Source organism: Urocampus carinirostris, chromosome 9 (assembly GCF_059441175.1).
Source record: "Urocampus carinirostris isolate Australia breed hairy pipefish chromosome 9, RoL_Ucar_1.0, whole genome shotgun sequence".
Classification (NCBI taxonomy): Eukaryota; Metazoa; Chordata; class Actinopteri; order Syngnathiformes; family Syngnathidae; genus Urocampus; species Urocampus carinirostris.
Window position 1 is genome coordinate 19941476 of NC_142357.1, and position 26693 is coordinate 19968168.

Sequence of the window (26693 nt, forward strand, 5' to 3'; positions counted from 1 at the left end):
CCCACAATCAACAAACACTGGATCGTGCCAGCTTACATCTCTTTTCAAATAAAACTAAGAAACTAACGCAATTGGGTTCCCGTCTCCGTTCCTGGTTCCTGACAATTGGTTTGTTCAAACTGCCATCACATGGGGGCACATGTGTGTGTCTGGGAGCGGACTCCTGATTTATCGGTGATGAGGCAAAGGAAAAGACAGAAGGAGAACAGTACAGAGCCCAAACCTCAGATAAATCCCATGATTGGTCGATAGTGACAGCGACGTAAACCATACATAATAGTCAAGACAATAAACAACAGAGCATAATCAATCATTCTCAAACTAACTAACTAGCATCTTAAGCAATCTCCTTAGCAGGTGTCCAATATTAAACACAGAAGAATCTCGTAAGAAAACGAGTTCCTCTTTGCCCCATCAACTTTATGCCGTTTCCTTTTTCATTCTTAAGCGCTTTCATTTTCAGTTTTCCACGAAAATGGACTTTTCTACTTAAAATCCCTAAAGTTACAGCTGCAAGCGCCTCCTCCAGGTTTATTTTCACGACCTAATGACAAACTGTCATGTCAAAGTTGTCACATGTAATAAAAAGTATCTTGTCTCCCGCCGATGTTTTAAAGCCAATAACCGAGGTGAGAAGTTCGCCATCCCGGCGGTGACATTTCCTTTCCCCGAATCTCCTGACACACAAGTATGGACGGAACGTACACCCGAACTCCAAAATGATTGCAGACACGCAATCGAGAGCAGCAGCAAAAATGTAAGCATTTCTCATGTTGGCCTCAGCCTCCCAAGACGGAGGCTTAAACAAATAGAATTCCTTGGTGGGACTAAAGATGGATGGGGAGCAGAAGGGAGGAAGTGCACCTTTGGGATGAAAAGCGGGGGAAGTGAGTGAGGGGAAGTATTCTAGCAGTCTGACCGCACTGCACACTACCATCACTTCACATTCACCATATTTTCTGCTCTATAAGGCGCACTGGATTATAAGGCACATGCCCAACAGTTGTTTGTGATATTTCTTTCCTATATAAGGCAAACTGGACGTTAAGGCACAGAGAATTAACTACTCTAAGGGCTAAGGTTGCAGAAAAAATAAAAAGTGCCGTCTCTGCGTCTTGATTAATCAGTCGGAGTGTATCGCTGATCAGAAATGCACACATTTGCACAACATCAAATCAAAATTCCAGCGTGGATTGCGCCGAATGCTGTCCACTAGACCATTAGGGAAACAGACAAAACATTATTAGGTCTAATTTCATCACCACACTATTTTTAGTCACAGCACAGACTTATTGATGTTTTTATTGGAAGAAAAAGACATAGTGGGAAGTAGTTTGGTCGTTTTGAACTGAATGAAGAAAACAGCATTGTGGGAAAAAAAATCATGTCGTCCTGAAAGATAGAAATAAACACGTCTGCATTTGTATAGCACTTTTCAAGTCACTGAAGACTTCTCAAAGCGCTTTAGAATGTGCTTCACTCTTACCCGTTCACACACACACCGATAGCAGCGTCAGCCAGGCAAAGCAACTACCTGCTTATCGGGGGTTCAGTGTCTTGCCCAAGGACACATCAACATTAAGCCCAGAGGATAGGAATAAAAACTGCGACCTGGTGAGCCCAAGATGAGCGCTACTGAGCTACTGCCGCTCCCACAATGCTTAGTTTTAGTCCCCCTTCTTTAACATATCTGGTACCGTGACTAAAAATGAAGTAATAATGAAATAAGACGTAATGCCTTTTCATATTTCATATGTATCCCTAGTGGTCTGGTTGACAGGATCTGGTGCTGTCCCCACTACGATTCGGGTTCCATTCCTGTCTCATTCGATGTTATGCATTTGTGAAAACCCATCCATGTCCTAACCGTCTGGTGGTTAGGATTCGGTGCTCTTACAATTGCCATCTGTTTCGATTCTTATTGTCACCATTGTTATGCAATTGTGGTGAATGTTACATATCTTCACATTTCTGGCCAATACGGGGAATTTGGGTGCGCCTCATAGTTTGGAAAAAACGGTAACTGACATTCGAATCATTGAGCCACGGGAGAAAACCGGCGGGGTCGGCGGATCTTGGACAAGGGTACTCACAGACGGCCCAGTTTGGGGTTGGACTGAAACAGAAGTTCCGGGAGCTGAGTCATTCGGTTCCTGTTGAGTCGACTGCCAAAACAAATGTGACAAGACCCAATCATCAGTTATGGGTAAATGAGGCAGGAGGGGGCAACATGTGGAGAAATCATAGGGGGTTAAAGGTCAGCCCTGTAGCTTTCCTATAGTACTCATTCACAGCAAATTATGTTTATGTGTGTTGATCATGGCAGGTTCTACGAGTCATCCATTTTTTATCTCTCAATTTATCCTTTTTCGAATTTAAAATACAAAAGTTTTCCTCAAGGTGCGAGGGGAAATCCAATTTATGAGCATTCCCGTAAGCTACAACTCAAGACCGCTCTACGCTCGAGACTCACCACCAGCATCAGGTTGTCTTAGTTAGCGCATATGTATTATTTTCTCACTAAGTGTCGCTGTATTCTGACGAGCCACTGAAAACAAGTGCTAAAAGCACAATGGAAGAAAAAAATTACGGAGACTGAAAAGAACAGAAATAAAAAAGAAAATAAAAAAGGCATGAAAAAAAAAAAAAAGAAAAGAAAAAAAATACAAAAAAAACTCCAAGTGAAAGCAAAATAAAGGAAAAAAAAATGGAGAAATAAAGAAGATAAATACATTTAAAAATAGAAAGAATATATATATATATATATATATATATATATATATATATATATATATATATATATATATATATATATATATATATATATATATATATATATATATATATATATATATATATATATATATATATATATATATAAATGTTTCGTCATTCTTGCCTTTTTTTCTCTTTAATTACTTTCTTCATTTTTCTCCAGTTTCCTTTTTTGATTTATTTTCCCCTACTTTTCTTTATATTCGCATTTTCCTTTTTTGTCTATTTTCTTATATTTTCCTTCCTTTTTTATTCCTTTTCCCTTCTTTTTGTCTTTCTTTAAGATATTGGAAGAAAAGGGGTGCTTTTTGGTCATTTTAAGGCTCCGTAGTTTGTAGCCTTCCTTTGACTCATTTTTTGTTGCACTACACATTACAGTGACATCTAGTGGACAGATATAAAACACAGTCCCCTTATTAAAAGCGGAATGTTTTTTATCAGCGCTGTTTTTGTGGAAAAGCCAATTTGGCTAAACTTCACCCGGATTCTAGCTTAGCCCCTGACTGAATTGAGTCTGAGATTTAGGACCAACAATTTGAGAGAGCGTCAGGTAGAACCAGGATGGATTTCAAGGGCAACTATGGCTGGTTTGAGAAAATTAAGAAGAGGACTGGCATACACTCTGTGGTTTGGCATTGGGAAGCAATGAGTGCAGGCTACAAAGCCGCGGAAGAGTTTATGCCACACTGCTAAATTAAGAAGGAAAAAGGGAAAAAAAACAGTATGCCTTTTAAAACGATTGTGTGTACATTCATTTAAAGTTACAGTTACTTTAAATTTAAGGGTACAGTAAGTGCTTAGGTATCAGAAACAGTAGTGCTCCGTCACTCCTCACGCAGCCCCCTCCCTCCACACCCTCTAGTCTACACCATGCTTACACCCTGTTTTTGCAGATGTTCTTTATAGTAAATGCTTATAACAAACTCGCATTTTATTGCATTAATATCATCTTATTCATTTTGTTACTGTATTTGTATGTCCAATTAATATTCAAATGTGTTTTTAGTGATCAATAAGTTTTAAGAGCTATTCAGGGATAACTTGACCACTGGGGTCATAGAAGCACCATTTCTTGTGGTGTGTCTTGGGCAACTAAATGATCATTGTGTGAAATGATACATGAATTTTAGCAATTAGGAAAAACGTTTTGTTTTTTTCAGATACTTTTCTGATAATTTTGCTTATTTTAGATAATATTTTCCTATTCCAGTATAACTTCATTTTGCTTTTTTGGTAAGGGTTATGATTCTGTTTTTAATATTGGACACCTGCAAAACAAAATTGCATATAATCCTAGTTGTTCCTTATTTCTACTATTATTATTTACTGCTTTTTGTTATTTTGACTAGTGTTTGTATCCTTGTCACAATTGGCCAATAACGTTGCTGGGTTTTTTTTCATTTCCACACTATTTGGGGCGGATCTGCTGTATGAACCTCTGAGATTTCATCATCAGAAAGGGCTCAGGGAAGGGCTTTAAAAGTGATTAAGACTTTGGCATTATGGGGTCTTTTTGTACAGTCCTCTCCTGTTCTCCTTGCAAGTTCAACATTCATAGATGTATTTCTCCCTATTTTAAGTGCCTAATAAACTATAAACGTATCAACCGGGAAGCGCCATCCAATGAGTTTGGAAGCATTAGATGGAGCATTTCCCAACTTTTCGGTAATATTCTTTTAAAAGTGCATTTGATTACACATTGTAGACCTATTGTACATGAAGTATATCGGATATTTTCAATGCAACAAGTTAAACTAATGTCAGGAACTTTAAGCGACAAAGTTCAGCCTGATATAAAGAAACCACAAGACCAAGGTTCAAGCAGAAAACTGAATTTGCGATTTCCTGTTGAACTATGAAGTGCCTCAAAAAAAAGAACCTGAAGTTGTGGTTTCCTGTTGACCCATACAATGCCTCAAATAAAAGGTATAAAAATCCTGCTTTAAAGTGTCATTGAGTGACTTTTGCTAATATTGTCCGATTGAACACTTATTGTGGTTGTCTCCAGAATATAGTCTGCCAAAAAATACTTCTCGGGAACCAGTTCATCTCCAGCCTCTTAATTTACCAAAATTCTCCTCACCCAAAATCAAACGAACACGCAAAGGACAAGATCAGAATCCACGATCCTTCTTCAACATCAAACAGCAGCTTCTGTTTTTTGCCGACGAAGCGGCGAATATAAAGCGTTATCTGTGCAAAAAAAAACGTTTTGGGGAGGAAGGTATCGTAAAGATGTCAAAAGGGCGGCAGGTCATAAGGTAGACTCAGTTCTAGACAAGATGCAGAAACCGACCTCTTAACCTGTACATAACTGATAACAAGACTCTGGCCAGCTATTCGGAATCTAACCGGGATTCTCACACTCTATAGATCCAATGTGGAAGCAATTGCGGCATGTTCTAACTTTATTTCTGATTTGCGTGATTTATGTTACTTTCACGTGCAGACAAATATGCGCTCGCCAGCGGAAAAGACAAGATAGTATTTTTTTACCCTTGATGCCGTAACTGTCATATATCAATAATCCTTAGCATGACGTGGACCTTTCACCCAAGTCGAGCATCATACTGGAGTAAATGTCTGCTAGATAATTCAAATCAGAGTTCCCGGAATCAGTCGCCTGTTAAAGTAAAACCTCTCTTCTAGCTGTTTAGTCAACGGGCGCGTTTGACAGGGAAACCGTTTCATTTTATTGTGATATTGTTGGTTTTATTTCCTTCAAGTCTAACCTTGAGGCAAAATTTACCACTTAGCACTTTCAAAAACCGAGTTTGTTTCGACTAACATCTTGACAGTTTGAACAAAAAGATTTCCCTATTAGCAGGTTCATTTTAAGTTTGTTTTTTTATTGTATTTTAAAGGGACAGTACTTAATATCAAGTGCCTCCTGGTGGTACAAAATTATTTGTTGAGTAAAGAAAAAAAAGACATTGATTCGAATACGAGGCAAAATTATGAACTATGATACCAACGGAGGAAGTCGGTGAAAAAAACGGGGTGTAAACATGGTGTGGAGGGTGAGGGTGTTGCGGGAGGAGTGACGGTCTATCTAGTAGTTATTCTAACTTTAAATGAATGTCCACATAATCATTTTTTTACAGCATACTGTTTTTCCCCTTCTTTTGCTCATTTAAACAAAGTGCTGCATAAACAATCCCGTGACTTTGTCACCTGCACTCACTGCTTCCCAATGCCAAATCACAGAGTGTATGCCAGTCCACTTCTTGAATTTCTCAAACCAGCCATCGTTTACCAGGAAATCCATTCCGATTGTATCTGATGTTGATTTTTTATTTTTTTAATGAAAAAAAATCCAGAAATTTGTTTTTCTCTTACATAATTGAATCCCTACCTACAAGGCGCCGCCATGTTTGTCTGGCACATTCCTGCTACCCTGTGCTCTCACTGTTTTTTTTGTTCTCATTAGACCATTCAGTGTCATCTAGTCGTCAAATATTACACACTGGAGCTTTAAAAATAGGAAAATAATTTTCAAGAATTAGCTTACATACCTGATGTGGGTTTAAGTTTAGCTTATTTCTAGAACATATTGATTTCACAAGAATTTGAAAGATTCGGCAAAAAAAAAAATATTTAAAAAAATTACAAATCCAAATCTAAAAAAATATTATCACTATTAGAATACTTTTAAATACTGTATTTCTAATGAAATGAAAAAAAAACGATTTTCTAAAATGGAGGAAAAAAAAGCATGGAGATTATCTGCCATATGTCCATATTTTACTCAATATGAAACAATGAAAACATTTAAATAATTTTCTTAAATTTGCTTCATGTTCTGACATGGATTTTAGTTTTGCTAAAATTCCGTACATAGTATTTAAAAAATAATTTAAAAGTATGAAAAAATAATTTATAAAAATAAAACAAAAAATGCAAATAAAAAATAATTACTAATGTTCAAAATAAAACAGAATTTATTTTTGAAAACTAAGAATTAAGATGATCTGTCACAACATCATACAATATTCTATTTTAAACTTTGTGAAAGGGTAAGGCAAATAATTTGGATTTTCTATTTTAGTTCATATTATTATAACAATTTGAACAAATTTGCAAGAATATTTTGAAAAAATAATTCGTAATTAAAATGAAAACAATAACTGTATTTTGTTTTAAAAACTATTTTTTTTAATGAAAATGAGTCATCAAGATGATCTGCCAACCCTCTATATTTTACTAATAATTTTCCAAAATCAGCTCAATATTCTGGTATGGGTTTCAGCTTTTCTCATTTTAATACATCTAATGTTAACAAGAACTTGAACAAAATCTGCAAAAGATAGATAGATAGATAGATAGATAGATAGATAGATAGATAGATAGATAGATAGATAGATACTTTATTCATCCCCGAAGGGAAATTCACTTTTCCAGCAGCATCCCTAAGCTGAGAACAATCGAAAATAACTGAGAACAATCGAAAATAACACGGGAGCTGCTGGAGTGGCTGCCATTCGTGACGGCGCCGGAGAAACGATTCAATTTGAATCATGTACAAACAAACAAACAATTGAATCATGTACAAGAAACGATTCAATCTGAATCATGTACAAACAAACAAACAATTGAATCATGTACAACAAACAAAAAAAGCAGTTAATACAAAATAGAAAATAGAAAATTGATTACTACTGTTAAAATAAAAAAGGTACAAGAAAGGCAAAGTAAATCACAATCTACGATTAAAAAAAAAAACTAAAATGAGAAAACTAATAAACATATTGAATTTGAAAAGACTTTGAAATTGTTTTGTCAATAGTCCAAGTGCAGAAAAATGTGTTTCCAGTTCACCCCTTTGCCCCTGTTGGCCTCTTCTTACGCTGAACTCTGACCCTGCCCTGACCCTACAATTTTGGAAGGGGGCTTCTAAAGTGAGACCCACCTTTGGCTGTCCTGCACAAACACTATCATGACGTGCGATCGCTCAAGTACACGTTACTACCAATCCAGTGTCATGCAGACACGATGTTTTCCTTCACCTCCGAGCTCCGGACGTCAATCAAAATGTCTACATGTCGTCTTTGTCATGTTTCGAAAAAAGCTTTGCAAGTGGTTGCATGTTCGCAACGGCGACCATCTCCGAATTTATTTTTAAACAAGCGATGACTCAGAGGCAAACTTGAAAACCAAGAATGGGTAACAGGGTCAATGAGCTAAGCTAACCAATTAGCCCATTACATGTGTTTTTAGAACGCTGCTGAAAAAAGGAGCCGGCCCCAGTTAATTATTTTTCCAAGGCAGCAAGTAGTTTTCTCAAAGAATAAGGTCACCGAGGTAGAGAAAATGGAAAGTTGCAATGGATCAAAGTCAATTCTGTTATTGCATTACAGCTTCTTCTCAATTGGGTAGCAGGGGACTTTCCATTTGCATGAAGTATATTGTCTGCTCTTTTTTTAATGAAGACGTATTTGCAGGAAAAGACAATAACACACTCAAAAACATGATAGTTTTCATGAAATGGTCACTACTTGGCTCTTCTAAACCACATATCTCAAAGTCAAGGTCCGCCAAATCAGGTCCCTGAGATGGTATTCTTTGGCCCCTGAACATGATCTCGAATCATTATTGTATCATACACCAGGAATCACTGTGTATTTGTTTTTATTGTGTGCTACTTTCTCCTTGCACTTTATTATAGTTTAACGCAATGTTTCTTTATTGGTGGGTCAGGACCCAAAAGTGGGTCGCGGACCCATTTTCAATCGGTAGCGGGCCCTTGCCATGGCAGAACAATTTTAAAAAGAAAACACGGAGGGTCAATTCCACTTCTTAACAGTAGAGGGGGATAGTGCTCTGCTCTATTTCTTCTACCTGTTCAGTCAACTGGCGCATTTGACAGGGACCCCATCTCTTTTCATTGTGATATTGTTGGTTTCATTTACCTTTTCTGCCCATAATAATGGGTCCCAAGAGAATAAGGGACAGGGAGGAAAAAGTGGAAAACAGTGACCACAACGACTGAGTCAAAAAAGGAAACAAATTTGCAATAAGTAAATGGTGTACATGTGTCTGCCATTGAAGCGCTGCTGAAAGAAACAGTAAATGGTATAAAAATTGTATATTTTTAGCTTTTTACCAGTACATTAATCTTTATTCACCGCATGAACAAAATAATATCAATGTTTAGGTTCAGGCTTTGTTCATAGGGCTGCCTCAGGAGCATGTTGGTGGGAGATCAATAGTTGTTTGAGTGACAATGGGCTGCTTACAGTCTTTCTAGCAGTCGCAGGTCTTGGAAGGCTCCTCTCTCCACCACACTGATTTGGTTGTCCTCTAGGTGACTGCAAAAACACGCAAGAACAAAGACATCAAACATCGGTGAGATTTAAAACAAGCGAAAATCCAACACACCCACAAATACACACACACAAAAAGAAGATATCTTTTTTCATTTCCATTAAATTTGATTAATTCAATTCATTCCCACTAAGTCGTTTGGAAAGATTTCATTCATGGACAGATGTTTCTCTGCTGACCCGAGAACGAGGGAAACAGGTTGAATTACCCTTTTTTACGCCAAGGCAAACAAAGAAGTCAAGCCGGTGCCAGATCGCAACAAAGACGTCAGTGGGGAGGCAATTGCACTTTTATGACTAAAGAATGCGTGCAAAATAAAAAAGAAGACATCAAGGCGATTGAAAAATGAATCTTTCGTGACGCAGAGGTGGAACGCTTTCTGTGTCATCATGCAGCAAGCCAAAGCCAACCCAAACGCTTAATGCTACAAGGAAACTTGGAAAAACAATGTTGTAATTCAGTCACATTGAAAACAAATGACACATATGTGATATCCATCGTTTTCCATTGTCTGACAACCATAAGTATGTTTATATAATGGGACTTTTCCTGACTAAATACAATTTTCAAAGGTGTAAATTGGATGTCTTAAGTGAGAGGAGAAAACTCCATCAGCCTGGCATGTTTCCAACACAACAGGAGGACTTAAATAATGCCTTTTCCAAAAATCTGTACGGCACACTTGGTTTGTTTGTCTGAATTGTAAAAGGAAAAATATCCAGACTGTTGACTCAGGTATGTCAAACAAATAGTATGCTAAAATTCACAACAACAAGTGACTTTTCTCCCTGCTTGTTTGGTTTTATTTCTGTCTTCACACCTAGCATTTTGCTTTCATTTTATCACCCTTTATCAGCATCCTTGTTGTATTTCTTTAAATCCTACCCACTAAGATCACTGGGTTAAATGGAGGTCAGGTGTGCCAGTCAGGGGGATTCTGGAAAAATTGAGTAGACCCCTGTGATATGGCGTCCCAGCCGTACAAAAATTTCAAATCACATGTGGAAGATGTTTAAGATGTGTTTTTGTTCCCTTTTTACGGAATTTTCTCCACCATACTACATCAACAACGAATTATTCTGTAAGCCAAAAACTTACAAATTTTAAATTTTGTGGTGTCCAAGCATATTAATGCGAAACACGCACTTACATCTATAAGATGCCTGTTTCCTATTGGTCAGTGTCATATAAAATGCTGTTCTGCTATTGGTTTGTGTCACGGCATTGTGGAGATACTGATATGCAAATGGCTAAATTCCCTCCCACAATGCCTTCCTCTCCCTCCGTTCAATTCTGAATATTCTGTACGTTGTAAAGACTGAGTAAGCGATACAATGTTGTTTTCTTTGTACTGTATTTATCTGCTGTGGGTTCAGGGGTTTGCAGTAAGGTAAAATGGTGAGGGAAAAACATCATAACCATGGAAACAAATTTTGTGATTATCAAGAAATACAAAGAAAGCGCACAAATAGCTACCCTTGATGAATTGCATTGCCGTGACCAATGTGCAAACAGGACAATTGTCAAAAATAAAGAGGCGATTAAAACAACAAAGTCTTCTGAAGGTATGGCAATCCTTAAAATTGGTTTTAAATGTAATCTGCCATCCCGTGCCCCCTCTGTATCAACCCACTAAATCCATTGTATCAGCTCAAGTCACATCACACCAACGGTAAATATATATTATATATATTATATATACTATATATACACGCATTATGTTTAATGTGTGGATACTTTGTTATTTTTTTAGCAAGGGTATCGGGGGTTTCGTAGACATTATCTTATTACCATTGTTCCATCTCCTTATGACAATTTTACTTTGAGATCCACACTTCAAAACGATTATTACTGTATGCCGGGGGGCTACTTTGTAGTGCATGGCAGGGCGGCAATTTTGTAGTCTAGTTATGGCTCCTGAAAGGCTTTAATGTGAGTTCATCTGATTACAACTGGTTGGAAGAGAAAACCGATTGGATGCCGATTTGTTCTGCTTTCCAACATTTTTTTATTGGATTTAATTTGTAATGCAACCACTTTAATAATATCCATCCATCCATTATCTGCACCGCTTATCCTCAGATGGGTCGCGGGGGTGCTGGAGCCCATCCCAGCTATCCTCGGGCAGTAGGCAGGGGACACCCTGAACTGGTTGCCAGCCAGTCCGCAGGGCACACAAGGAAGGACAACTCACTCGCTCATTCACACCTAGGGACAATTTGGACTGGCCAATTAACCTGACATGCATGTTTTTGGAATGTGGGAGGAAACCGGAGTGCCCGGAGGAAACCCACGCAAGCATGGGGAGAACATGCAAACTCCACAAAGGAAGGTTCAATCTCATGACCTCAGAACTGTGCCGCACACGCTCTAACCACTGCACAGCGGACCGTCCTGCCACTTTAATAATATAATATCTAATATTAATAAGACAAAAACCCTGTGAAAATGTTAAGTTCATAATGCTGACACCTTTTTAAGGTGATGGAAACATTTTAAATGAATGAATGAAAACTTTATTTCGAACATTAAAATAAAAACAGAACAAAAACAATGAGTCAACAACAAAATAATGTTACATAACATGTTCGAAAAGGGGTAGTTAAATTTCTAATTTTCGTTGACTGTGACTTATCTCTAGCTTTTAGTTCATTTAGTGAAAAAAAAATGTTGTTTTTTGTTGACCCTAGTTAAATTGAGGATGACATGGAGTCAATAAAAATGAAGTACACACACAAAACACATCGAGTTGGTAGATGACTTTAGCAATAGGAGAAGACGTAAAATGACCCCAAGAAAAAAAAAGTGCACACTAAGGATTCTGGTATTGTACTAAAGGAGGAAATCGGCCATCAACGGCCATTATTAATGGATGCTATTACGCAACCGTATATTAAAGTTATATGGAGGAAGAAGTCACATTTGTTTTATCTCTTCAAACGTCTGAATGTTTAAGTGTGTGTCTGTGTGTGTGTGTGTAGAATGAATTTTCTGGAGCTAGTACTTTTCTCAGACGGTCTTCACTTCCACAAACCGTCTCCTGGCCAATTTGCAGAGATTTACAGTTGGGAAATGTTACAGCAGTTTTTCACTGACCACATGAAACAAACCGCCGAGGCATCACACTCTCTCAGTCGGACACACACACACTCATACGAAAGTGCTCTCACACATACGGCCGTTCACCGATTCGCCGGGACATCCAAAAATCTCTCACGCTCGCTCACAAGTTGTCACAGTGGCCGGCATGAGCGCCAAATGCCACAGCAAATGTGCTTACAAATGAAAACACACACATGCATCGCCTTATTTCCACTTCCCAGCCCAGCTTGTGCAGCGAGTGTATTTTTGTCCACCAGCCTGTGTGATTATAGTTATTATGGGCCCTCACACACATACAGAAGGGGTAGCACACACAAAGACATAAAATCTAATCAAGTAGAAGGAACTCATTCATGTGTTTGTCTATCATGGAACAACCAATTTGTGCTCATCACAAAACCGAAACAATTAGACAGCAAGGGTGCGAATTCTTAAACACATAACACTGTATACAGCCTTATGTAATACCTAGCAGTAGCTGGATAGTAGGATCAGTGTTTTTTAACCAGTATGCTGGGGCACACTAGTGTGCCACCAGACATTGTCTCGTGTGCCACAGGAAATTGCCGAATTTTATCTTTAAAAAAAAAAAAGCATTCCATTGTTTAGTAACATTGCTTTCTTCCAGTAATCAGCTGAGTAACTGTAATATTCATCCATATCAGTAGGTGCCAGCAGATTACCATATTACCAGACATAGTACAAGGACAGATATTAAATAACTTATTTTATTTGATGACGTTATTTCAACTATTATGTTCTTAATTTACGGAGAAAAAAAGACAAGATCTAGAATGTATTAGAAAAAAAACATTTTTACTGCAAGCCAATTTTAGCATTGTTTTTAATTTTTTTTTTTTTTCCAGATAAACTCGACAAAAAAGGTTAAAATAGAGCAAAACTCAAAATAAGGGCAAAATTATTAAACCAAAATGACTAAACTGTATTACCTCATGGGCCACCGTGACCACGGATGATAAGAAAAACCTTGTACTATCTAAGCAACATGATTTTTGCTCAAAAAGGTTTTAATAATTCGAGTTGAGTGATTTAGATGGTTAGGATAGCTTTCTACCCAAGTATTCCTATTCATCATCTGTGTGTTGGTTACACACACCGTTGATTGCATCTGTAGTTTAACTTGCGATTTATATATCTATTGAAAGTCAAATTTCTTTAAATTTCTATTGTGAGCTGTGTATGCAATTTATTGACCTTCCAGTAGGTTCGGGAGAAATTGCTAATAATGGGCTGTGTAAGATTCAAGCAATATATTCAGCAGGTCTGTTTAGCATGATTCGACAATACTATAGTTGTCGAGCTAAAAAAATAACCACAAGGAATCTAACCAACTAAATTGGTGCATTAAAGGCTACCTATTTGCAATATATAAGTAACTAGCTTATATAAATTGCTGGTAATAGTGAAATCTAGCTACCTGTAGCAATGTACAAAGAGCTTGATAAATACAAATATATATACAATGAGAGAGATACACAGATTGGCAGAAAAAGAGAGAACAGTGCAACAGAGAAAGAGTAGCAAAGGAAAAAACATGAGTAAGATAGAGAGATACAGAAAGAGAAGGAAATAGAGACAAAGAGAAAGAAAAACGGAGAGAAACTGTAAGAGACAGATACATTGAGATACAGAGAGAACAAGAGAAACAGACATAAACTGTAAAAGAGAGAAATAGAAAGATGGAGAGACAGACAGAACAAGAGATACAGTAAAAGAGAGACAGAGAGATCGAGTGACAGACAGAAAAAGAGATAGAGAGAAACAGTAAAAGACAGACGGACAGACATTGTTCTGCATCTAAAGATTTTCGTGTTTTCCCACACCTACTCACTCGATTAAATCAAAGACATTGTTTTCCGACAAAGAACTCACAGAATTCGAAGATTCTTGAGGCCAGAGAAGTCCACTTTGGTGATCCGGGTGATGTTGTTTCTGTTCAGGTCCCTGCAAGGTAAGAAAGAAAAAATAATCAGTCACTCAACAACAAACCTCAAACCCAGATTACAAAGGCTAAAATAAAAGCTCGATCGGGTTCAACGAGCATCAACAAACAAGTACGCGGCTTCAAAAATGGAGGCCGGCAGACCGCGGCTGCGGGGCCCGCACACTTTTTGGCTAGCGAGTAGAAGCCAAAAATTGTGTGCTAAACTAACAACTAAAAGAAAAGGGTTTTTTTGCATTTCCTTTGAAAAGGTCCTTCTTTCTTACCTGCCATTTAATCTTGTGAGATCGTGTACAATGAAGTGTGTGTGTGTGTTTGTTGACGAGTCCCCTTTCTGTTTCGAACGTTTATTGAAACGCCGTGGCACAGATGCAATTTTCCCTCTAGTTTCACATAAATACACACACTTTTGTGTGAGTGTTTGCGCGTATATAGGCGTATAAACAGTCTGGCTTTGGCAAATGCAGTCTCCGCATGTGTGTTTTTCATAACACACCTAAACATTGACCGTATAAATCTGATTTAAGCCCCGTATTCGGTTTCAAGCAAGCTAATCGGAGCCATGCTGCAGGCCCTGAAGTGGGCCACTGGTGCAGGGTAGGGTTCGGGAGGGTGGGGGCTTGTGGCAATAACGTACCCGGGAAGACGTGGCAAGGACCAACCGACTTTGCAACCTTTGTTACGAACACAAACCTGACTTGAGTTGTATTTTATTCCATGGTTTAAACGCAAATAAGAAGAGTTTCACAACTACTGAAAAAAACAATGATGTTGGTGACTCTTTATTGTGTCTTTTAAGGCCTTATAATTAAAAGTTATACTCCCACAAGTAATTATTCAAAATGCTAGCTTATAATGTTAGCATTTAGAATTAGCATCGAGCTAGGTGGGTGCTGCGTTTTGTCGTCCTTTTTCTCATAGCTGTTTTTATTATGTATACTGGGTTTGAACGTAATACTACGACATACTTCAAGCACAACAAAACTAGCGTTGTTTTCCTTTTACCCTCAAAATACTTTTGGCAGTTGCGCAGAAGGGTCAGACCAGAATGACAAAAAAAAGAAGTTTGATTGAGTCTTTGTATCAACAGATACAGTCTTCATCCGATACCTTTAGAAATGCATGAGGAAAATAGATTTTGCATTTTTTGTCATCTTCATTTCTGAATTTATATATACACACGCAGGCATTTGCATGTATATGTCATTTTTTTTTAAATATTTAATTATTTTTATATTTTTTTATTTTATTTTATTTTATTTATTTTTGTATGTGTTGTCTTGCTGTCGGTCAACCCTCTCGAGGGATTTGACTTGGATAGATGGATGGATAAATAATCATTCATAATGCATTTTATCAAATGTGTCTTATAACACTGAAAATGAATAGTATGTGCCTCTTAATCTATCTATCCATCTATCTATCCATCAATCTATCTATTTATCTATCTACCTTGGTCATATCCCTCAAGAGAGGTGACCAACAGCAAGACAAACACATACAATTACAAAGAAAATAAAAAAGGGAATAAATAGCAAAAAAACACACAAAAATTTCTGGACCATGGCCAACCCGAATGCCCAAACACCCAAACAAGTTAGGCACCTCGGCACCTAAGTTGATCTTGCTTTAGTCCCTCCAGATGAAATGGGACACAAGAAAGCGCCCATGTCACTCAGGTCAGGGTGAGACAACACACTCTTCTGTTCAACAGCAGGCCTCGACAGCTTTCACTGGTTTGCCCCTGCCGCATCATACAGGTGCCCAGCCCATCCCTTAGAACGCGTCCAAACATCCCACTATCCTTTTACAACACCTCACCAATCTGCGCCTTTTAAAGCACCTACATTTGATGGAGTGAATTAAAACAACTCAAAATGTTTTTGTAAGAAATTTGAAAAACATTTTGAATAAAAAACATGAAAATAAATTGTTTAAAAACATGATTATGAAAAATATATTTTTATGGAAGGGGGAGGAACTAAGGGGACAAGAGTAGCAACCAAAACAACAACACTATTTTATTTTGTAGTACTTTTTGTTTCACGGGCCGTATTGAAAACCTTGCCTAGCCGTATTTGGACCGCGGGCCGTAGTTGCCGAATATCCCTCCGCCCCCTACTGTTTTCGACCATAAACTAGCATTGTCTTCTTTGCTGCGTCATATTTTAGACCGAAACTTGTATTTTTGTCTTCCGTGACCAAAACTAGCACATTCTTTGTTATATGATCTTCAAAAATATACGACTTGCATTCCAGTGTGACTCTTGTATGTCAAGTAATTTTAACTGTGGAAAGAATTGAGTATCCTAAACGCACCACACAATATTTGAAGTATTTTCATCTGTGTCCACAAATAAAGTTGAGTAGGCTAGTTCAGGTATATTATCAAGTATGCTATATGCGCAACATACGGCACAGATGAAATTTCATCCTCTTCAACCAACATAATGAAACTGCCATCACACCTTAGCAAGAATCACATGTCCAACAAATACAAATAACAGACAGCAGCAAGGTAAAAAAAAGTATACTTACAAGAATATAAAAGTATTCAAATGTTTGGAATATAATTGTGCAAAGTATAGCAGAATGTAAATAGAGCGGTTTAGCATTGATTTGGCAGAAAACAGGGGGTAGGGCAGGGAGAGCGTTCAGAGTCCTGACAGCCAGATAGAAGCTGTCCTTTAGCCTGCTGGTTCTCGCTCTGACGGCATGAGGATTTGTGTAAATTCCCATTCATTTTGAAATTGATTTAATTGAAAATCACCTCAAAACCAGTAGCCAAAACTGTCGGAATCTTGTGACCGGTCTTAAGCGAGTGTTGAATGAAATTTGTTTGCGTTTCCCATCACTAAACCAGGCAGTGATGGAAATCTGGAAATAATCACAAGGAGTAGGAGGAGGAGGTTGATGGTGAGGCGGGGGCCATCACGCCTCAGGAAAGGTCAAATGTGCTGAAGCTGAAAGTCTGACAGGAACTCTGTGGGAGGGAGCCCAAACCCTCTCAAGCCCACACTAAAATACTGAAACATTTGTCTTTCCTGTTTGTAACTAATGATGTGTCGTTTGCAAACGAAACGGCTCTATGAGCTGGGTCTCCGAAGTGAATGACGAGAGGCATTCTCCCATCAATAAAGAGCCTCCCTCTCTCTCTCTCTCTTTCTCTCTCTCTCTCTCTCTCTGTCTCTCTCTCTCTCATTATTGTTCTCTTTCTCTTGCTCCAACTCTTTCTCTCTTTTTGTCATTCCATCTTTCTCTTGTTCTCTCTCTTTCTTAGTCTTTGTTTTTCTTCCTTTCTTTCTCTCCATTTTTCTTTGTCGTCCTTTCTCTCTCTTCCTCTCCATCTCTATATATTTACCTATCTTTCTATATTTCTTTCTTTCTTTCCCTCACTCCCTCTCTTACTCTGTTTTTTCTCCCTCGTTCATTATTTTTTTCATTTTTGTCTTCCTCACTCTCTTCCTAATTCATCTTATCTCCCTCTCATTTGTATTCTTTCTTTGTTTCTGTCCCTCACTTACCCTTTCTCTCCTTCTCTATCCACCTCTTCATTTTTCACTACTTCTCTGTTTTCTGTTCTTGTTTTTTTACTTTCTCTCATTTTTTTTCTTTCTCACACTCTTTCTTTTTCTTTCTTTTTCTCTCCCACTTCTTGTTTTCTCTCATCCTCTTTCTCTCTATCACTCTTTACCTTTTCCTTTTCGTCTATTTTTCACTGCTTCTTTCTCTTTCTATTCTCATTACCTCATTATTTTCTTTTTTTCCTATATCTTTTTCTTTTGTTATCTCATTTGTTCTCTCTCTTTTTCCCCATTTATCTTTCTCACTCATTCTTTATCCCCTCTTTCTCTCACTTTCACTCTTCATTTCTTTTGTCTTTCTATATGTTTCCATCTATATCTCTCCACGTGTCTCTCTCTTTCTCTTCCTGTTTTGTTCTCTCACTCTCTCTTTTTTTCTTTCTCTTTTATTCTTAATCTTTCTCTCTCTTTCTATCTTCATCTGTATTTCCCCCTCTCGTCCTCTTCATCTCTTTATCACTCTATCTTACTCTTGTTGTTCTATTTTATTTCTTTATTTCTTTCTTCATCCCCCTTTCTTTCTCTTCCTCTCTTTTTTTCCAATATAAATGGCGCCATCTCTGTGATGTTTGATTAGTATATTTTTTTTTAAAGGTTTAAATTAGGTAAAAGTTTACTGCATATTGACGTATAAAGCCTATTTTAATGTAGTAGTATTTTGTGCATATTATTTTACTGGTATTGGTAATATGCCATTAAAAACAAAACAAAAAGAGCTGTTTGGGACCCAAAAGAGCCTCTTTTCAGTGGCCTAAGTCAAAAGAGACAGTAATTAAATAAGAAATGGAATTCCCGTCACTATTTGAAACAGCGCAAAAACAAAAACACTTCTTAGATTTGAATTAATGGAAAAACCACAGAATATATTCACATTGAACACAACGGAGCTTTACACCCTTTGCTGCTTTCATCTCTTTAATGCTACCTCGTTGGTTCACCCTTATCTTCTCCTCGTCCTGTATCGACTAAACGCTTTTTCTTTGCTGTTTCCTTGCTCAATAACAAGATATGTTTTCTTTTCTTTTTTTATCGCAAGCTTTCACTCGTTTTACAGCCTACTACATTTACCCCTCTCTTGTCTTCTGCCGTCAGTCCATCCTTATCTCAATCTTGTGCTTTGCCGCCTCGCCGCATCCGGACAAACATACGAGGCCAGGCAGAAAACCGCATCATCAATCGCAAAGATGCGAAAAGAAAGGATTAGGAATAGGATCACCAGATTATTATATTAGCATTTTTTGGTGGGGGGGGTCGTTGAGGTTTGATAGATAAGAGGGATTCAAGAGCAAGGTATAAAGAGAGCCCGCACTCTGTTACAGAGACTGAATATATGATTTAAAAACAAGGAAAATTTAATCAGCTTTTTAATTTCAATACTTACTAAATTCCGGTGGTGAAAAATAAAATACAAAAATAAAATGTCAGGTTATTTGGTCGGTCCAAATTGTCCCTGGATATGAATGGTTGTATGTCTCCGTGTACCCGGTAAATGGCTGTCAACCAGTTCAGGGTGTTCCTGGCCCACTCCCCGAAGATAGCTTGCATGGGCTCCAGCGCCCTGAGCGGAGTTTGTATGCTCTCCCCGTGCTTGCGTGGGTTTCCTCCGGGGACTCCGGTTTCCTCCCATTAATAATAATAATAATAATAATAATAATTTCCTTTGTATTGTCATTCTTTGTAACAATGTACACAAAACGAAATGTCGATACACCTGACCCGTTGTAGCGAGCCGATGCAGCCGCAGCCAACATGCACCAAAGACATGCATTTCAGTTGGATTGGCCGGTCCAAATTGTCCCTAGGTGTGAATGAAAGAGCGACCTGTCTGTCCCTGTGTGCCCTGCGATTGGCTGGCAACCAGTTCAGGGTGTCCCCAGCCCACTACCCAATGATTGCTGGGATGGGTTCCAGCACCCCTGTGACCCTACTGAGGATAAGCTGTGCAGCTAATGAGATGAGATATATATATATATATATATATATATATATATATATATATATATATATATACAACCACCTCTTTGACCTGATGTTCTCAGGTCGGTGCTACAACCCCCCTAAAGGAATTACGAAAACCCTTTTTTTTTTTTAATTAAGCGCAGATCGTGTAGTGTTCCTCCCACAATCATGCGAATGAGTTTAAAACCTATTCACCCTGCCATGGACCTTGAGGAATTAATAATATTCAATGTAGTAGTAGTTTGATCTCATATACCCTTGAGCTGACAGCGAAAATCAAAACATTGGCACGCCCCATTGAAAAATAGACGACCATTGTAGTAAACAGCGAATGCACGGCGCTCATTTTTCCGTGGCGTAATTTGAACTTTGCTTACCGTGTTGCTGTGGGACTTCTGACTGTTATGACCGAGGTGCTTGTTTTGATCATCTCAAGCTTTGTGCGGTTAGTTTAGCTGTTGTCTTGTGCAGTGTTCATTCCTTTCTTGCCTTTGCCTCTTTTATGTATGTGATTGTGACTTTTCTTTTGTTGTTTTTGCCGCTTATCATGCATTGAATACAGTTGTCTGCATAGCTCCGCGTTCGCGGGCCGGCCCCCAAAGGCTTCCAGTTTTATTCGGTATAGGTTAGCCCTGTTAACAGATGGCTAGCTGGATTGCCTGCCTTGCTCTTTGCTTTTTCCTGCCTGGGTTTGTGTTTGTTGCCATAATCGTTTTTTTACGTTGGCTCGCAGTTATCCTAGCTGCTTACTGTTAAAGTTAGTCATTATAAAGACTCTTTGGTGGCTGTATTACACAAGTAAAATACAGATATTAAGTTATAAACCACATACATAAAAATATCGTGCAAAAACATGTGCCATTTTCTCACATTTTTTATGTTTTAGAATTTGGGTATCCCTTTCAAAGAAGAACTGAAAGGCTCCAAGACAGGACCATCACAATCCTAGACAAGCGCACAATACTGTAATAAATAAATAAATACATAAATAAATGTAAATAATAAAAAAATACATAAATATTTTTTTTGAACCAGCCAATATGAAATAAAATATTGACAAATAAAATAGCAGTACTGACAATTAATGAACTGTCATACCAAGCAGTATAATCCATCCATCCACCCATCCATTACCTGCACCGCTTATCCTCAGTAGGGTCACGGGGGTGCTGGAGCCCAAACCAGCTATCCTCGGGCAGTGGGCAGGGGACACCCTGAACTGGTTGCCAGCCAGTCGCAGGGTACACAGAGACAGACAACTCACTCATTCATTCACACCTAGGGACAATTTGGCCCGGCCAATTAACATGACATGCATGTTTTTGGAATGGGGAGGAAACCGGAGTGCCTGGAGGAAACCCACACAAGCACGGGGAGAACATGCAAACTCCACACATGAGGTTCGATCCCATGATCTCAAAACTGTGCCACACACGTGCTAACAACTGCGCCGCCATGCTGCACCAGTGTCAACTAGTAGTCAGAAAATATATATTGGGGCTTGAACTGCAGACAATAATGTGGTGTGCCCTAAATACTTTTAATTTTGTTATATTGTAAAGGTTCATTTTTGATTGGACATGGCTAATGGACAAAATTTCTGTGCCACTTGAGTCTAAAGTTGAATAAGCTACATTAACCATTTTAAAAATTTACCATAACGTGCTATGCTATCTGATGACATAGTCAAACTAACTTTTTAACGGCTACAATTTCAAGTCTCCACTGCTTATTCTGCTCTCTCTTGAGTTGAAGAAGTGCTTCCACTAGAGTCTCTTTTGCACAAATATGCAGAGTATCAAGTGCCTTTGCTTCTACTACTGGAATTAAGCTAAAAGCAGAATCCTGACAACCAAAACGTTAACTTTTTGTCCATCGCATTGATTTGTTTGCCTTGTTTTAACCCTTGAGTATCTTTGTCCGTTTGCGCCCTGATAAAAAAGGGAGGAGGGGGAAAAAAAAGAAAGGTCTTGGCTTTCCTGCGCTAATCTCTTGTTATTTTTTCCACAAAGCGCTTTTAATCGCTCCTCCTTTGCTTGTTCTCAGATAGGTATGCTCAATTTCGCTCTGGACGACTTGCAGCCACGCAAAGGAATCCTAATTGCCCACTTCCTTTTGCCCCTCGAACATTTCTCTGGCATGTCCATCAGCGGACAGAGGAGAAGAAAAAGATGATGTTGGGCGTAAAAGTTCAACTGGTGGCTTATAAAACGTAGCGTTAGCATTAGCCGCTCTCGCTAAAAAGTCATGTAGATGAGAAAATAGCGAGCAAGCCTCGGTGTTGAGCCCCCCTTCCAATTGTTTGACAATCGATTTTACTTCATGGATGACTTTGACAACTCCAAAATTATTTAATTGGAATACAACTAAAAGATTTGTTTGAGGTTTTGCTGGTCGACCAAATGCGGATAAAGCAGAAAATGAGGCAGGGGTACTTAAAATAAAGCAGAGGTACAAAGTGGCAAACATACATGTGGTCCCAAAACAAGGAAAAGTCTAAACAAAACTCAACCTGACAGAATTTAAACCAGGAACAAGTGTTGAAACCGGAAATGGAAATACTACCTAAATTACTACTAACACAATGCCCAAAGAAGATCTCATCTCATCTCATTAGCTGTACCGCTTATCCTTATTAGGGTCGCGGGGGGGCTGGAGCCCATCCCAGCCATCTCCGGGCAGTGTGCAGGGGACACCCTGAACTGGTTGCCAGCCAATCGCAGCCAAATAAGATACCACATACAAAAAATAAACAATAGCTATAAAATGAAATACTAAATTACAATCTATACATAAAATACAATTTCACACTAAATCAGAACAAACCCTTTCTACGGGCTCAAGCATATGTGTAATAAATAAAAGTACTGAGGAAAAGAAAATCCAGGCTTCAGACATGGGATGCTACAGGAAACTTCTAGGCATCAGCTACTTAGCCCATGTGACAAACGAAACAATGCGACACACCATCAGAGGGAACATCGGAACCTACTAAGAATTGTTGTCAACTATGCGCAGACAAAAATTCCAGTGGTCTGGTCATGTCACAAGTTCATCAGGACTGGCCAAGCTAATTCTCCAGGGCATAGTCCAAGAGGGCAGGAGGAGAGAAAGGGGGTTTTGGGGTTTTTAAGGGTTATTGTACTATCTTTGTTATTCATTATCCATTATCCGTTATCGGTCAGTTCATAATGCGCTACAAAGCCTAGGAGCCGGGACACTTACTCTCAGCCAAAAGGCCAAGCTAAGGTCCTAGCCCTAAAGCTGGCTAAGCTAAGGTCCTAGCATTAAGAAGAACAGGGCCGACAACATTAAGGATTGAACTGGTGCCAATTTTTCCACGACCCAAGAACAGGCCAGGAACCATCCAAAGTGGAGAGGACTGTCCAGAGTTGTGTCCTCAAAGGTTTCCCAATACCCATGCGGTCAAGGGATCAGAGAACCGTGAACTGCGTAAAACCTTTTTTTTTTTTTAAACAAATAACTACTGTATCCTGAAATAGTATAAAGCAGGGAGACTGTTTAGCCAATCAGAATACAGTACACAATGCACAATGCAAAATCCATGAAGTAGCAAAACCGTTCAAAGTAAACTGGGTTATAGCGAGGTATTGCTGTATTATATTAATTAATAATAACAATTGTTTTTTCAAAGAAATGACAAAGACCCACAGAGAGCAGAGAGAGATGTTGAAATAAGTTTTAGCAGGCAAATTGTTAATAGTGCAGAGCAACAACTGAGTCAAATAAATTATTAGCTAAGTAAGTATTATCCATATATATAGCTTGCTGGAGTCCCGGTCATGATTTAGCGCTCCAAATCCAATTGAAGTACTAATGCTGTGTGGAAATATGACTTGACTGCCCAATTTCCAGCTTGTACTGACTTGGTTTCCTCAGTCACGTGAAGGCATCATGCAAATTCAGCGTCTTCTGACTATGTTATTGCCGCAAAGGCCCGTCCTCTCGCCAATGCCTACACTGCTGAGCCTGAAGAAGAACCCAGTCACGCTTTGGTGGTGAGTTGACGGCCCACATGAAAAGAAAGACGTCTCAAAGAGTGTCCCTTTATTTTTGGACGGCGATATCAATTAGCTCGTTTTTGGTTAGTGCCACAAGTTTATTGGTAATGGGCTTCTGTCTGAGTGCTCGTGTTTTGTCTCGTGGGAGGTGTCACACTGATGACGTGTGAGCAAGAAAATAGGACTGATAACTCGGGAAGACGATCATTCATCAATCCAGTGCTGTTTAGTCGGTGTGCCCTGGCACACTAGTGTGTCATTAGACCTTGTCTAGTGTGCCTAAAAAAATTGCCCAGTTTTATATTTGCAAAAAAACATTCCGTCAGTCAGTATAAATGCTTTCTTTCAGAGATCAGCTGGCAAACTGTAATATTCATACATTTCAGTAGGTGGCAGCAAAATAAAATGTTTCTTTATTCTACAACAGTATATTATTTATCAGGGCAGCCCAGCGGCGCAGTGGTTCGCGTGTGTGCAGGCACAGTTCTAAGGTCTTGGGAACCTCCTGTGTGGGTTCATATCCAGCTACCGGACTTCCTGTGCGTTTGTATGTTCTCCCCGTGCTTGCGTGGGTTTCCTCCGGGCACTCCAGTTTCCTCCCACATTCCAAAGACATGCATTTCAGGTGGATTGGCCGGTCCAAATTGTCCCTAGGTGTGAATGAGTGAGCGAGTTGTCTGTCCCTGTGTGCCCTGCGATTGGCTGGCAACCAGTTCAGGGTGTCCCCTGCCCACTGACCGATGATTGCTGGGATGGGCTCCAGCACCCCTGCGACCCTACTGAGGATAAGCGGTGCAGCTAATGAGATGAGATATTATAAAACTATCGTTAAAAAAAAAAAATTAAAACACAATGCATCCTAGTGGTAAAAAAAGTCTTTATTCTTTAAAAAAGAAAAAAACAATATTGATTTGAATATTAGGCCAAAGTACATGAACTACAATTTCAACGTGCGTTTTTTTCCTTGGTCATGAAACTTGTATTTATTATACATAACATTAAAATCACCTAAAGGGAGCTGACATGATTGCCGGCCGTTTTTTTTTAATTTATAAACACATAAAAATCAAACAAATAATGAGCCAAACATTATGAATGTAACAATACCATTAGGGTTAAATAAAAACTTATTTTATCCGGAAAATTATATACATTTTTCAAATAAATAAATCAAAATCACTTAAAATTCCCATGTGGAAAAAATTACATAGTCAGACAATCTTGATCATTGATTTTGAAAATAAGTCCGTGCAAAGAATATGCTTGAGAATATATCTATGGATTGAAAGACAAAAATAACGAATCCAAAGAACCTGAATTGCAAACCTGGTTTATGTTGAATATTTTAAAGAAAATATGAAAAATTTTAAAAACACAACAGGTTATAAAAAATCATCTGAGTGCCAAACACAATAACTTTACGTGAGATTTTTGAAATGTGTTGTTTAAAAAAAATTCACTAAATAAAATGAACTTGGTATTGGTGATGTCTCTTGGAAACATTTGTTTATCAGATCTGACCCTTGACTAATGCAAGCTCTCTGGAAATCTCTCACGTTTACTGCACCTAAAACTTATTCGGAGCCCCCGAAAATCAAAGCCAATGAGCAGAAAGGACAAGAGAACGTGTTGCTTTGGTGACAGCCGCCTAACAAAACAGTGGCTTGCCTTGTTAGCCTCAAATGATTCCAAACGCTGACACGTTATTTTGGCACATGCACAAGAACACACACATACTGTCTGATCTGCTGCTCTGTTCTGCTGCTCCGATCTGCTGCTCCATTCGGCAGACAAATATTCTGTCAAATTTTCCATCAAACAAATGTTTGTTTGCGCCTCGATAAGACCATCCTTACACAGATCACGTGTGGCAAATTTCAGATCTTTTTTCCAAAATAAAAAAAAAACCCTCAACAAACGGTTGGATGTGACCTCATCTCATGGTCAAAGCCAAAACAAGAAGCACATCGGTCTAAACGAAGACACGTCTGACGTATGCTTCAGAATCTGAAGCTTGGTAGTTTGGTCATTTTTCTCCGAAATAGTTAAGTATTTACTTTACATCTTCACTGTCATGTGAAAAAAGAAAATGTACAATTGCCATTTTTGTCTTTTGTTTTTTTCTTGCCCTCAGGTAGGTTTTAGATCAGGGGATAGTGTCATAACAGTCCGTAGTTTGTAATAGGCAGTGGTCTGTGCCGCCCTTTGAGACTAATTGTGATCAAGGGCTATACAAATAAACTTGACTTGACCTTTCACCTATTTTACAAGGTTTACAATGCATTGCGTTATACGTGATGTTTACAAAGAAAAGATTCCTATGCTTATTAGTTAGAGGGACATGGTATATGATCTAGCATCTCCTTGTGGTAAAAAGAAAATGAATTAAAGTACTATATTAAATTGAATATGCCCTGCGATTGGCTGGCAACCAGTTCAGGGTGTCCCCTGCCCACTGCCCGGAGATGGCTGGGATGGGCTCCAGCACCCCGCGACCCTAATGAGGATAAGCGGTAAATTGTTATTATTTTACATAGCACGAGGCTCATCTAGGAGGGAGCTGACATGATTGTCTGCCATCTTTCTGCTAAAGTTAGAACAACAAAACAAAACTTTGCGAAAGGCTGGACAAAAACATGTTTGTTTCTTATCTAAATCATCCCTCAATAGACTATTACAGTACTTTATTCACTGCCAGCCTAGCTAAAATAAATATTTTATGTTTATAGTCGTCTATAGCAACCTAGCTACAAGGAATCTTTGACATCTGTTGCTGTCATTGAAGCCTGCCTGAATTTGGTCTTTGACTTCTATGGCAGCAAACGAGTTTAATACATATGTATACAGTGATCTTTTAATAAATAGGTTAATATTACATGTATAACATGTTTTCACGTAGATCAAAATGTAACCCAAATTCGTTTTTGGGGAATAGTTTTTCATCATCCAAAAAACAAACTACAA

At 38.5% G+C, this 26693-nt stretch overlaps 1 protein-coding gene across 1 annotated transcript in view; it reads right to left on the reverse strand.

Moving 5' to 3' along the window:
- slit3 (slit homolog 3 (Drosophila)) overlaps positions 1–26693 on the reverse strand; it is a 354995-nt gene that overhangs the window by 313139 nt on the left and 15163 nt on the right. The window contains exons 2-4 of the mRNA XM_088344825.1: positions 14095–14166; positions 9012–9083; positions 2094–2165 (exon numbers count right to left, since the gene is read on the reverse strand). Coding sequence (XP_088200951.1) covers positions 2094–2165; positions 9012–9083; positions 14095–14166 — 216 coding nt within the window. The remainder of the gene's footprint in view (positions 1–2093; positions 2166–9011; positions 9084–14094; positions 14167–26693) is intronic.